At 41.5% G+C, this 14,143-nt stretch overlaps 1 protein-coding gene across 2 annotated transcripts in view; it reads left to right on the forward strand.

Moving 5' to 3' along the window:
* Positions 1–14,143, forward strand: part of fam114a1 (family with sequence similarity 114 member A1) — a 60,632-nt gene that overhangs the window by 40,452 nt on the left and 6,037 nt on the right. Inside the window, exons 10-14 of one of the 2 annotated variants that reach the window (XM_078546246.1) lie at positions 1,326–1,463; positions 4,408–4,547; positions 5,479–5,551; positions 8,381–8,434; positions 10,507–10,633. In XM_078546246.1, coding sequence (XP_078402372.1) covers positions 1,326–1,463; positions 4,408–4,547; positions 5,479–5,551; positions 8,381–8,434; positions 10,507–10,545 — 444 coding nt within the window. In that variant the 3' untranslated portion in view covers positions 10,546–10,633. Of the gene's footprint in view, positions 1–1,325; positions 1,464–4,407; positions 4,548–5,478; positions 5,552–8,380; positions 8,435–10,506; positions 10,634–14,143 lie in introns of those variants that run through there. The other variant, XM_078546238.1, reaches the window with a different exon arrangement.

Here is a 14,143-nt window from a genome sequence, read left to right on the forward strand (position 1 = left end):
ATCCAGGCTTGATCTGACAAGTGGCAAATAACATTGCGCCACACAAGTGCCAGGCAATGACCATCTCCAATAAGAGAGAAACTATCCATCGCCCCTTGACATTTAATGGCATTACCATCGCTGAATCCCCCACTATCAACGTCCTGGGGATTACTATTGACCAGAAACTGAACTGGACTGGCCATATAAATACTGTGGCTACAAGAGCTAAGAATCCTACAGCGAGTAACTCACCTCCTGACTCCCCAAAGTCTGTCCACCATCTACAAGGCGCAAGTCAGGAGTGTGATGGAATACTCCCCACTTGCCTGGATGAATGCATCTCCAACAACACTCAACAAAGCTTGTCACCATCCAGGACAAAGCAGCCTGCTTGATTGGCACCCCATCTTCAAACACTCACTCCCTCCATCACCGACGAACAGTGGCGGCAGTGTGTACCATCTACAAGATGCACTGCAGGTACTCATCATGGCCCCTTAGAAAGCACCTTCCAAACTTGCGACCACTGCTGTCTAGAAGGACAACAGCAGCAGACACATGGGAAAATCACCACCTGGAAGGTCCCCTCGAAGCTACTCACCATCCTGACTTGGAAATATATCGCCGTTCCCTCACTGTTGCTGGGTCAAAATCCTGGAACTCCCTCCCTAACATCACTGCAGGTGAACATGCACTGCAGCGTTTCAAGGAGGCAGCTCACCACCACCTTCTCAAGGACAATTAGGGATGGGCAATAAATGCTGACCGAGCCAGTGACGCCCACATCCCAGTTATGAATAAAAAATATACTTGGATTAAGTACAATTATTTTAGGTAAGAAATTTCTGTTAACAAATGGCAACTTTAATTATAAGGTTGCATCCGTTTCTAAATGTAAAACAGAATTTGTTGAAAATGTTGAATATCCTAATGTTGAAACTCATGAAATAAGTGAATTGTGCTTTACGCAAATAATGCACTAATTATGATATTTGGATTCAACTGTGAAAATAATTGGCATAAACGTATCAAAAGTAATTTATCCACAAAAATAACCTAATGTGGACAGAGAAAGAGACTCCACCCTGCAGCCCTTCAATTTAGGTGAACAGATATAAATTAGTTAAGCCAGAAAATCTTTTTTTTCAAGTCATTGTTACTTTCAACTTATACTTTAGGTTAAAAAATATATTGCCACACACAACTCTTCTAATTGTAATGTGTTGTGATTATGGCACAAGATATGATCAAATGTTTAAAATATTATTTTAAAGAGATTTACGTAATGCTAAAACTCTTAAAGTCAGGTGATGTCCTAAATTGACAGCCATTCACTTTTCCAGGCAAGGAGAAAGGCTTTTGATTGGGTGAAAGAGACAAATGCTTTGCTTGCCGAAGAAGCTGAAGAAAAGGGTTCAGAAACAAATAATGAAAAAAAGGATGAAGAAGAAGAGAGAAAAAAAAACAAAATATCTGTAGAGGTAAGATTTTTCGAGGATGTGAAGTGTATACAACTGCTTAAATTGAAAGATAATCTCGTTAAAATTATTTTTGTTACATTGTTGTTATTCAAAAGTACAAAGCCTTATTCCAGCTGATGACCAATGGCATTCTAATTGCAGATAACGTATTTAAAATGTGCCTTCTAGTTTCAATATGAAGACTGTAAGTTTTGACTTAACTTTTAAAGAAATACTATGCCGTGGGTAGTTCGAGATAAATAAAGTTTGGCTGGATTTCCTAAGAAATTCTCGCCGAAGGTCAATGGACTTTTGGCTATCTCTCCAAATTTCCCATCTGGCCTATGACGTTTCCTGCCGTGGGCAGTACCGCAATGTCCTGGTCTTTATATGGATTCTGTAAATTTTGGTTCTGCCATTTACATGATTCCATGAAAAAAGGGATGAACTGGTTATTCATTTCAGTGCTTCTCATAAGATTTTGGTTTATGCAGAATGTCTGCTATATTTAGTCTACATGACAACAGTGCTTTCGCAACCTGTTCTGCCACTTTCAACGATTTGTGTACTCAGTTTAATCCAGCCTGTCACGGAGAGAAACCTGACGGCCAAACCCAGATAATCATGAGAGAGGCTGCGCATCAGTCTGCTGGCAGCAGGAAAGTCTCACGCGAGTAAGCCAAAGGCGGGAAGAATGGGTGAGAAGTCAATTAGGCTCATCAATGAGCTACTTGTCACCAATTATCCCTAAGCCCACCAAATTTTAGTAGTAGTAGTTCAGGGAATTAAATGGGAGTGGCACGGCTTTTCTGTGCCTCCCTAAAGCTGTCCAGAAAATCCTGTCAGGTTTGCCAGCGGCCTACCAGGAGGAGTCCCTCATTGTCAGGTACTCTGTGCCAGATCAAGATTGCATCTGAACAGAGCCGGAACCAATGTCAATGCGGGACAGTTGGCTAGTGCTATTGAGGAGTATTTAGACTATCTTGGGAGGGCAATGAGAACCAGAAGTTAACATTAGAGAGGAAGGACAAGGTGTACAAAGAATTGGGAGAGACACATAGCACGAGAGTAAGAAATCATAAAGCATTAGGTAGGAGGAGTAAGAGGGAATGCAATAAGTCCTAAATTAGGTTTGCAGTGTATGTATGTGAATAAGGTTGGTAAATTGCAGTTGCAGGTAGCCACTTGGGAGTATGACGTGCCGATAACCGAGATCTGGCTCAAAAAAAGACAGGACTATGTGCTAAATATTCCTGTATATAAGGTGTTCAGGAAGGATAGGGAACGAAAGAAAGCAGAAGGGGTGGCAGTATTGATTAAGGAGAGTATTAATTACAGTCCTTGAGAGGGAGGGTGTTCTAGAGGGGTCAGAATCTAATTGATTAATGCTAAGAAACAGTAGAGGTACAATTACATTACTGGATGTATTCTATAGGCCTCCAGCTAGTGGGAAAGATACAAAGGAACAAATTTGCAAGAAAATTACGGAGGTGCAGAAATTATAATGTAGTTTTAATGGGGTACTTTAGTTATCTTAATTATAGACCAGGATAGTAATAGTGCAAAGGACAGAGAGAGAGAAGAGTTTCTGAAGTGTGTTCAAGAGAATTTTCTACATCAGTACGTCTGATCCCCTAACTATAGAATCTCCTTTAACTATTTCTTTCCAAATCTTCCTTCTGCCCCACAATGCAGCTATGCCAGTCATGTTTCCTCTAAAGGAACAAACAGTCTCACCGGTATTCAGAACTGGAGAGCAAGATGCACTCCGGAGTCTCCTGCATTACCTGCGTGGACCTCTTTGACTGCCTGGCAGTCACCTGGTTACTCTCAGCCTAAATATCCTTAAGTTGCAAGGTGACCATATCCAGAAATGTGCTACATATGAAAACCTCAACCTCACGGATACACCACAGTGACACCAGTTGCCACTCCAGCCCTGAAACCAGAGCTCGAGGTGACAACACTTTCAGCAAATGTGGTTGTCCAGGTCTCGAGAAGCGTTCTGGAGTTCCCACGTGGAACAGGATACGCATTCCACAGGACTCAAATACCCTACTATGGTCTTCTTTAACTATTAACTGACTTGACAAAAATAAATGTAAGCCTTAGCTGAACACTCACCAGCTACTTCACAGTTAACTGCTTCCCTTGTGTTTATGTCACTTTATTTTATAGGGAATTAAATGTTTTACTTATCTCTTATTATCTGTATACCTCAAATTTTAATTTATTGAAAAATTTAGAACCCTTTTAGTGTTACTATCTGGTGTTATTTAATTTAAAATTTATTCTCTGGATTTGATTAATCAATTGAACATTGATTGTAATTATATGATAAATTAAGAATTTGACTTTAGTTTTATACTGATCATCTTACTTTAATTTAAATTAAAATAAAAACTTACCAGTATTCTCACCCCATGTGACTCCTTGAATTGTCCAGTAAATATCTGAGCCAAACAGATCTAGAAGGTGCCAGATTTAACCTCTAGCCTGTACTGAATTAGCTGATATCAGATGGGACAGCAACTGGAGGATTACACAGCACGCCTAGATTACAGAGATCAAAACGGTGGCTCCTTAATCTTTAATCTAACAGCCTGTACTGGAAGTGCCATAAACTGTGGATAGAATTGGGCTAGTCTGTGATGCCTCTGCGGACACATTGGCCAGGATTTTTCAGCCTCACCGCGCCAGATCGAGGGCAGGACCGGAAAATGCCAACAAAAGCCCATTAACTTCAGCAGCACCGGTAAATCCTGCTGGCAGGCGGGACTGGAAGATCCAGCTGATTGTCTGCCAATACTCGTTCTTGAGGATTATACATGGTAATGACCATTTGGGCCACATAGGAATGGGGTGGCTGGTAACTGTAGTGTGCTATCCCAGCAAGGAGGAAGGTGTAAAATTTATACAGAAAAATAGTTATTTGTAAAATAAATAAATTGTGTTTTGAATTCAGGATATTTTGATGTTGTCCATTGAGAGCCTGGCTGAAATAACAGCACGCTGCATTGAGCAACTCCATAAGGTGGCTGAGTTAATCCTTCATGGACAGGATGTGGAGAAACCAGCATTGGATCAGTCTAAAATCCTCACTGCGTAAGATCTAAAACCTTGATTTGGGATAATTTATTTGATTTAATCAAAAATAGGCGTGTTCTGTATAACATGATTAGAAAAGAAGTGATAAGAAAATCAGGAAATACTGCTTTACCTTATGGTTCCTTTTTTACTAAAATTAAAAACACTGGAAGAAAACATCCCTCAAGTGCTAAAATAATATATATTTGTGGCAGCAGAGTTTATAACAAAATTCTGGCAAAGGCAATATGGTGCAGGAGATAGAATTTGTTGCCAATATTTGCTTTTAAAATGTGCTCTTTTAAAATCGTTTTCCTTCTAAAATGCACCCACCCCCCACTTCCCACATAACTTAGTACATATACAACTTATCCCAGATCCGTTTCTTTTAAACTGACTTTAGAGAAATTTTACAAATATTCAAACTATCTTCATTATTCACGGGCTAAAACTATTCAAATCTCCATATGCAAACAGCTATTATTTTCTTAGCTTGTTGTGGGCATACAATGTGATCTTTCAGTTCTTATCTTAAGATTTTGTTTAGTTATAATAGTTCATACCTGCATTAAACAAGAGTTTACAACATGGCATTTCATTCTGCTTTTTATCAAAAATTGCACTTGAGGCAAAATACATGAAATCTTCTCAACTTTGTCAAGTTAGGAGGCCCCAATCACTTCTTATCTCATTGTTATCCATTACTTCTCTGAAAATGAATATCACAATTCAGATTACTTAGCATCTTAATGTGACATCCTCTCACTGTTACTGAGCTGTGAAATAAATGGGAACATGTTTGAGCAGTTAGTCTTGCATAACCTTTCTTGGAGTGGATGTGAAAGTTTTCAAGTAACTGTCTCACCAAGCCTTCATATGCAAGTTTGATTATTTTTAGTTTGTTTCCTAAATCATGTTTCTAATGAGACTTAATTTCATGTTGATCCAGGTTAACTGTTGCTATGTGTAAGGAAGTGTCCTCACTGTCTAAGAAATTTGCTTCCTGTTTGACTCGAGCAGGGGTAAGTTATTGTAGTTGTATATCATCATTTTTATTGTCTCAAATTTGAGGAAGATTGGCTTCAAACCATTATATGGACTTCAAAGTGACCAGTGAGCTTAAGAATGATCTCATAGTCCACAAAAAGTTGAATATAGTCTTGGTGGGAGCACCACAAGTTAGAGTTCCATGAAATAAGAATGTGCATTGCTGTGAAAAGTCAGGACAAAAGATACTTCACTGAGCAACTCCATAAATGGGATAATTTTCTAAACACACATTAATGATTTTAAATAAAGGGGATATAAACACTTTTGAAATTCCTCCCATATTTTGAAGAGTTAGTCAATGTAACATAAGGCATACTTTGCATTTGGACTGTTGCTATCTAACCATTCACACCTTATCTGGGCACATCTTTTGTTTCTTTAACCATTACCACAAAATCTTTTCTCATTTAATCTCTCCTCCCCTGCACCCTATCACACAGACCTTTCCTTTTGTTATACCTCCCCCTCTCCCCCAACCTCCACCTCTTTCACAGAATCACAGAATTGTTATGGTGTAGAGGGAGGCCATTCTGTCCATTGTGTCTGCACCGACTCTCAGTATTTTAACTTAGTGCCAATCCCCTGCCTTTTCCCTGTAACCCTGCACATTATTTCTATTTAAATAATCATCCAATGCCCTCCTGAATGCCTCAATTGAACCTGTCTCCACCACACTTCCAGGCAGTGCATTCCAAACCATAAGTACTCGCTGTGTGAAAAAGCTTTTACTCACCTCGCATTTGCTTCTTTAGCAAAGCACTTTAAAACTGTGCCCTCTGGTTCTCGATCCGTTTACGAGCGGGAACAGTTCCTCCCTGTCTACTCTGTCCAGACCCCTCATGATTTTGAAAACTTCCGTCAAGTCTCCTCTTGGCCTTCTCCTCTCCGAGGAAAACAGTCCCAGCTTCTCCAATCTTTCCTCATAACCGAAGTGTCTCATCCCTGGAACCATTCTCGTAAACCTGAACTCTCTACAACGCATTCACATCCTTCCTACAGTGTGACAATACCCCAGCTGAGGTCTAACTAGTGTCCTATATAAGTTCATCATAACCTCCCTGCTCTTGTACTCTATGCCCCTATTAATAAAGCCTAGAATACTGTATGCTTTAGAAACAGCTCTCTCTACCCATCCTGCCACCTTTAATGACCTATGTACAAATACACTCAGGTCTCTCTGCTCCTGCACACCCGTTAGAATAATATCTTTTATTTTATACTGTCTCTCCATGTTCTTTGTACCAAAGTGTATCATCTCACACTTCTCCACATTGAACTTCATCTGCCACCTATCTGTCCACTCCACCAATGTGTCAATGTCCTTTTGAAGTTCTACAATGTCCTCCTCACAGTTTACAATTCTCCCAAATTTTGTGTTGTCCACAAACTTTGAAATTGTTCCCTGCATACCAAAATCTAGATCATTTATATATATCAGGAAAAGCAAGGGTCCCAATACCAACCTCTGGGGAACTCCACTACAAACCTCCTTTCAGCCCGAAAAATACCCATTAACAATTACTCTCTGTTTCCTAACCCTCAGCCAATTTTGTATCCATGTTGCTACTGTCCCTTTTATTCCATGACCTATAACTTTCCTCACAAGTCTGTGGCACTGTATTGAACACCTTTTGGAAGTCCATATACACTACATCAACGGCCTTGCCCTCATCAACCACCTCTGTTACCTCTTCAAAAAAACTCCAGCAAGTTAGTTAGACACGATTTTCCTTTCACAAATTCATGCTGACTCTTCCAAATCAATCCACATTTTTCCATGTGACTATTAATTCTATCCTGAATAATTGTTTCTAGAAGTTTCCCCACCATCAAAGTTAAACTGACTGGTCTGTAATTTCAGGGAAGATCTTTACAACCTTTTTTGAACAAGGGCATAATGTTTGCAATTCTCCAGTCCTCCGGCACCTCCCCTGAATCCAGGGAACATTGAAAGATTATTGCCAGTGCCTCTGCAATTTCCACTTTCACTTCCATCAATATTCTTGGATGCATCCCATCTGGTCCCGGTGCCTTATCAACTTTAAGTACCAACAGCTTATCCAATATCACCTTATCAGTTTTAATCCCTTCTAGTCACTGAGTTTCCTCCTCAGTCAACATGACCTGGGCAGCACCTGCCTTGTAGGTAAAGACAGGTGCAAAGTATTCATTTAACACCTCAGCCATACCTCTTGCCTCTATGTGTAAATCTCTTTTTGGTCCCCAATCGGCCCTACACCTCCTTTTACCACCCTTTTACAATTGACATGCTTATAGAATACTTTGGGATTTCCTTTTATGTTAACTGCCAGTCTTTTTTCTCAACCCCTCTTTGCTTCTTGTATTTGCTTTTTCACATCCCTTCTGAACCTTCTGTATTCAGCTTGGTTCTCAATTGTATTTGCTACCTGACACCTGTCGTAAGCACACTTTTTCTTCTTTACCTTAATTTCTATCTCCCTTGTCATCCAGGGAGCTCTGGATTTGTTTGTCCTACCCTTCCCTTTTGAGGGAACATACTTTGACTGTGCCCAAACCATCTCTTCTTTGAAGATAGACTTCACTTGATCAGAACTATCACATTTCTATCATTCCTAAGTTCTGATGAAAGGTCAACATCAACCTGAAACATAACTCTGTTCCTCCCCACAGATGCTGCCTGACCTGCTGGGTAGTTCCAGCATTTCCTGTTTTTATTTCAGATTTATAGCACCTGCAGTGTTTTCTTTGTAACATAAGGCATACTTGTTTTAATTGCATTTTAATTGATTTTGTGTAATTTTTTTGCATTATTTTTACAGGCTAAAAGGAAGGCAGAGGTTTTAAATCCACAGATAAATACTATATTATTGGAGGTGAGCTTTATAATATTTTAAAAATAAGGCCTATACAATGCTCCCTAATGTAGTTCTTTGTTTTATGTGGGATAATTTATCTCACCTAACATTAACATTGCTTAAACACTAAGATGCCTAGCTTAATTTTCAGAATACAGAAAACTTATTTATTTATTTAGTGGATTAACTACAGGCTAAATATATAAAATCTATCTGACCTCACATCATAGAATTAACAGAGCAGAAGGAGGCCATTCAATAATTGAGGTCCTGTGAGCTCTCTCATACAACTATCCACTTTGTCCCATTCCCTTGCATTTTCTCCATACCCTTTTACATTTTTACTTTTTCAAGTAGTTATCTATTCTTTGAAATGAAAGCTCTTTCCACAACTGTCGCTGTTGAGCATGCCTTATAAATGAGCAATGGAATACTTTCAACAAGGATATAGTTTGGATACAAACTAGATATATTCCCACAAAGGGGAAAGGAAAGGCATACAAATTGGAGCTTCCTCAATGACTAAAGATATAAAGAGTCAAACAAAACAGAAAAAGGCTTATGATGAATGTCAGCTCATAATTCAGTGGAAAACCAAGCAGAACACAGAAATACAGAGAACTGAAAATGGAAATGAGAGGAACAATGAAAGTGTACAAAAATCAATTAATGGCTAACATAAAAGAGAACCCAAAAGTCTTTTATGAACATTTAAGCAGTAAAAGGATAAACAAAGGAAGTCACCAAAAGGGAAAAAAAAGACTTGCATTTATATAATCCTGTTCACAGCCACAGGACATCACAAAGCACTTTACCGCCAATGAAGACTGACATTCCAGTGAAGTACTGAAGGATTGCTGCAATGTTGGCGATGCCATCTTTCAGATGAGATGAGTAACTAAGGCCCCATCTGCCTGCCCGGATGGATGTAAAAGATCCCATTGCACTATTTCGAAAAAGAAGAGATGAGTTATTCCCAGTGCCCTAACCAATGTATATCCCTCAACCTACATCATAAAATACAGATTATCTGGTCATTATATTGCTGTTTGCAGGCATTTGCTGTGTGCATATTGGCTGTTGCATTTCCTTCATTACTACAGCGACTACATCAAAAAGTACTTCAATAGCTGTAAAGTGCTTTGAGATGTCCATTGGTCGTGAAATACGCTAAATAAATGCAAGTCTTCCTTTCTTTGGATGGGAGATCAATTACAAAAGCATTGGAATAGACAAGCCTGAATGTGATAAAAATAATGATTTCAGAGGAAGCTACGCTGATGTAGGAGTGGAGGCAGGTTATGTTAGAAATGGAATTAAGCAATCTTTGTGGTCGAATAGGACATCTAGGGCTGGATTTTCGCGACTGATGCGGGTGAGTTAGGCCTCGGTAGAAAGGCCCCTGAATGTCTCAATCTTCACTCCGGGTTGGTGGGGGAACGTGGTGCAAGATAGAGTTGGGCCCGTCGACCCCATAAACAGAGCATAGGTGGCCACGGGGGCAGCTGTGTCAAGGTGAGCTGGTTAGAAGGCCTGCCTTGGTTCTCTGGGATTTCATCCCTGTTGCATTGAAGGCTGATAGACCCTCTAGCCCTCACCCCTCACACTCCGTCATCCTCTCCACCCACTCTCCATGCTCCCCATGTCAACTCATGTCCCCCCACTTCCCTTGGCTCTTCATAGGCTCCATGCCAACTCATGGCCCTTCCGTACCCATTCGTCTAGTATGCAGCATCTTGTGCAAATAAACGTTGAGAGATTGACAAAAGAGATCACTAAAATAACAGCTTATAACCACTTAAAGATATCAATCAAGCAAAGCCAACAGTTCCCTCCAGTTGTCTAAACAGAAGCCCCTGCTGAGATAATCCTTTTATAAGTCTGGGCTGGCAGCCGAGCTTGAATAATGAGGCCATCCAGTTCTACTGAAGGAGCTCTTACACTTGTTTCTCATTATGCAAGCTTAGCTGAGAACTATTGACTTTGCTCGATTGACACCTTTAAGTGGTTACAATAAATTGTGCCTTTCGTGATCTTTTGGCATTGTCTCAATGTTTATTTGTTTTTATTTATTCGTTTATGGGATGTAGGCATCACTCGCAAGATCATCATTTATTGCCCGTCCCTAATTGCCCTTGAGAAGGCGCTGGTGAGCCACCTTCTTGAACTGCTGCAGTTCGTGTGTTGTAAGAACATCCACAGTGCTGAGAGGAAGGGAGTTCCAGGATTTTGACCCAGCAACAGTGAAGGAACGGCAATAAAGTTCCAAGTCAGAATGGTGTGTGGCTTGGAGGGGAGCTTTAAGATGGTGGTGTTCCCGTGCATCAGTTGCCCTTGTCCTTCTAGATGGTAGAGATCATGAGTTTGGAAAGTGCTGTCAAAGAAGCCTTGGTGACTTGCTTCAGTGAATGTTGAAGATAGCAGATGCGGTGAAAACGAAGCAGGCTACTTTGCCCTAGATGTTGTTGAGCTTCTTGAGTGTTTTTGGAGCTGCACTTATCCACGCAAGTGGACAGTTTTCCTTCACATGACTGACTTGCGTGTTGTAGACAGGCTTTGGAGAGTCAGGAGGTGAGTTACTCTCCGCAGAATTCCCAGCCTCTAACCTGCTGTTGTAGCCACAGTATTTATATGGCTAGTCCAGTTCAGTTTCTGCTCAATGTTAACCGCCAGGATGTTGATAGCAGAGGATTCAACGATGGTAATGTCATTGGGTGTCAAGGGGAGACGATTAGATTCTCTCTTGTTGAAGAGGTTCATTGTCTGGTACTTGTGTGGCGCAAATGTTACTTGCCACTTATCAGCATAAGCCTCAATATTGTCCAGGCCTTGCTGCATAGGGACATAGGCTGCTTCAGTATCTGAGGAGCTGTGAGTGGTGCTGAACATTGTGCAATCATCAGTGAACATCCCCACTTTTACCCTATGATGGAAGGAAGGTCAATGATGAAGCAGCTGAAGATGGTTAGACCTAGGACACTACCCTGAGGAACCCTTGCGGCAATGTCCCAGAGCTGAGGTGGTTGACCTCCAACAACCACAACCAACTTCCTTTGTGCTAGGTATGACTCCAACCAGTGGAGAGTTTTGCCCCCGAATTCCAATTGACTTCAGTTTTTCTCAGGCTCCTTGATGCCACACTCGGTCAAATGCTGCCTTGATATCAAAGGCAGTCACTCTCACCTTATCTCAAGTTAGTTCAAGCCTTTTGTCCATGTTTGGACCAAGGTTGTAATGAGGTTAGGAGCTGAGTGACCCTGGCGGAACCCAAACTGAGCGTCAGTGAACAGGTTATTGCTGTACAAGTGCCTCTTGATGGCACTGTTGCGACACCTTCCATCACTTTGCTGATGATGGAGAGTAGACTGATTTAATGTTATTTAGCCAGGTTGGATTTGTCCTGTTTTTTGTGGGCTGGACATACCTGGGCAATTTTCCACATTGCCGGGTAGATGCCAACAGTGTAGCTGTACTGGAGCAATTTGACTAGGAACATGGCTAGTTCTGGAGCATAAATCTTCAGCACTGTTATCAGGGTCCATAGCCTTTGCAGTATCCAGTGCCTTCGGCCGTTTCTTGATATCACGTGGAGAGAATCGAATTGGCTAAAGCCTGTTACCTGTGATGCTGGGGACCTCAAGAGGAGGCCGAGTTGGATCATCCACCTGGCATTACTGACTGAAGATGTTTGCAAATGCTTCAGCCTTGTCTTTTGCACTGACGTGTTGGGCTCCCCCATCATTGAGGATGGGGATACTTGTGACGTCTCCTCCTCCTGTTGGTTGTTTAATTGTCCACCGCCGTTCTGGATGTGGCAGCACTGCAGAGCTTAGATCTGATCCGTTGGTTGTGGGATTGCTTAGCTCTATCTATCGCATGCTGCTCCAATGTTTGGGATGCAAGTAGTCCTGTGTTGTAACATCATCAGGTTAACACCTCATTTTTAGGTATGCCTGGTGCTGCTCCTGGCATGCCCTCCTGCACTCTTCATTGAACTGGGGTGATCCCTTGGATTGTGGTTGAATACAATTCTGCTGCTGCTGATGGCCACAGCACCTCATGGATGCCCATTTTTGAGCAGCTACATTTGTTCAAGATCTATCCCATCTAGCAGGGCGGTAATGCCTTACAACATGATATCGTCAATGTTAAGACGGGATTTCGTCTCCACAAGGACTGTGCGGTGGTCACTCCTACTAAAATTGTCATGGACAAATGCATCTGTGACAGGTAGATTGGTGAGGATGAGGTCAAATAAATTTTTCCTTCTTGATGGTTCCCACACCATCTGACGCAGACCCAGTCTAGCAGCCATGTCCTTTAGGACTCGACCAGCTCCATCAGCAGTGGTGTTACCACTCTTGCTGATGGGCACAGTACATTCTGTGCCCTTGCCTCCCTCAGTGCTTCTTCCATTGGTGTTTAACATGGAGGCACCCTGATTCATCAGCTGAGGGGTAGCTATAGGTGGTAATCAGCAGGAAATTTCCTTACCTTTGTTTGACCTGATGCCATGAGACTTCATGGAGTCTGGTGTGTTACAGACAGGAAGGGTGTTAATTTAATTAAAAAGATTTTCAAATATTGTAAAATTTCTCCTCTCACCATCCGCCCATTGGTGACGTATTTCCCAACCCCTTGGTTTTGGTGCGATCCAATTTTCTATTAATAACCCCACAGCAAACTCTAGATAGGATGAACTCAAAGGGTTAGTTTACTCGCACACACTCAAAACGTGAAAGGAGAGTTACAACATCACCTCCACACTCAGACAGTAAAGAGAGGGATAGAGAAAGGAAGGCTTCACAGTACAAAGACCATAGAGAAGCTAAATATTGGTTCACGTGATTTCCAGAATCCGGAATCAAAGTCCCATGAGATATTCCTTCACGGAGATCAGTGGGCTGAAAACGATGTATAATTCACTTTTCCGGTGCTGTTGACTTTACATGATGAGATAGGCATGAAGAGATGATTCAATCTTGTAGGTGATGGTACATAACTTCCCACAGAAGCAGGTTAGATGGGGCCAGGTGTCCAACCTGGGCTAGAGCTCCTTCAATGTGGCCGGCTATGCAGATGTTAAACAGCAGACTGGGCTATGCAGTTCAGCAAGGCATTATTAACTTGTTCAACAATCAGAGGCTTAGGTCACGTGACATTACCTCACCACAAGATCTTCAATAAAGGATGTTTATCCAGGGTTAGGGTTAGGTCTTCCGGACTGCCATTATGGGTTAAGAGGAATGTTTGAGAGGAAATTGTCGCAGTAGATGTTGCATCTCCGCTGGCAAGCCTGGGTTATCAAATCCAAAAGGCATTCAATGTTGCTCCCTTTGAAGTTGGGCTGTGCAGTGCCCAGGTGATTATTAGTAGCTCATCTGAGATAACAGGGTGTGAGATTTCCAAAACTGCAAAGTGGCTTCTTTTGTTCTAGGTCACAGACTGACACAGTTTCAGCCATTTTTAGGATTTTTGTTCAGTGTTTAAAATTTTAGAAATAGCCATGAGGATATCCATATGTATTTTATGAAAATATAGAGTACGAGGTCTTGGTCCCTCACAGGTGTCAATGTTGAGGACCCCCAGGGCATCTCTCTCCCAACTGTATACCACCCACCTCTGATGGATCTGGCCTGCCGGTGAGATAGGACATGCCCAGGGATGGTGATGTTGGTGTCTGGGATTGTCTGTAAGGTATGATACCGTGAGTATGACTATGTCAGG

The sequence above is a fragment of the Cetorhinus maximus genome, chromosome 1 (assembly GCF_964194155.1).
Source record: "Cetorhinus maximus chromosome 1, sCetMax3.hap1.1, whole genome shotgun sequence".
Classification (NCBI taxonomy): domain Eukaryota; kingdom Metazoa; phylum Chordata; class Chondrichthyes; order Lamniformes; family Cetorhinidae; genus Cetorhinus; species Cetorhinus maximus.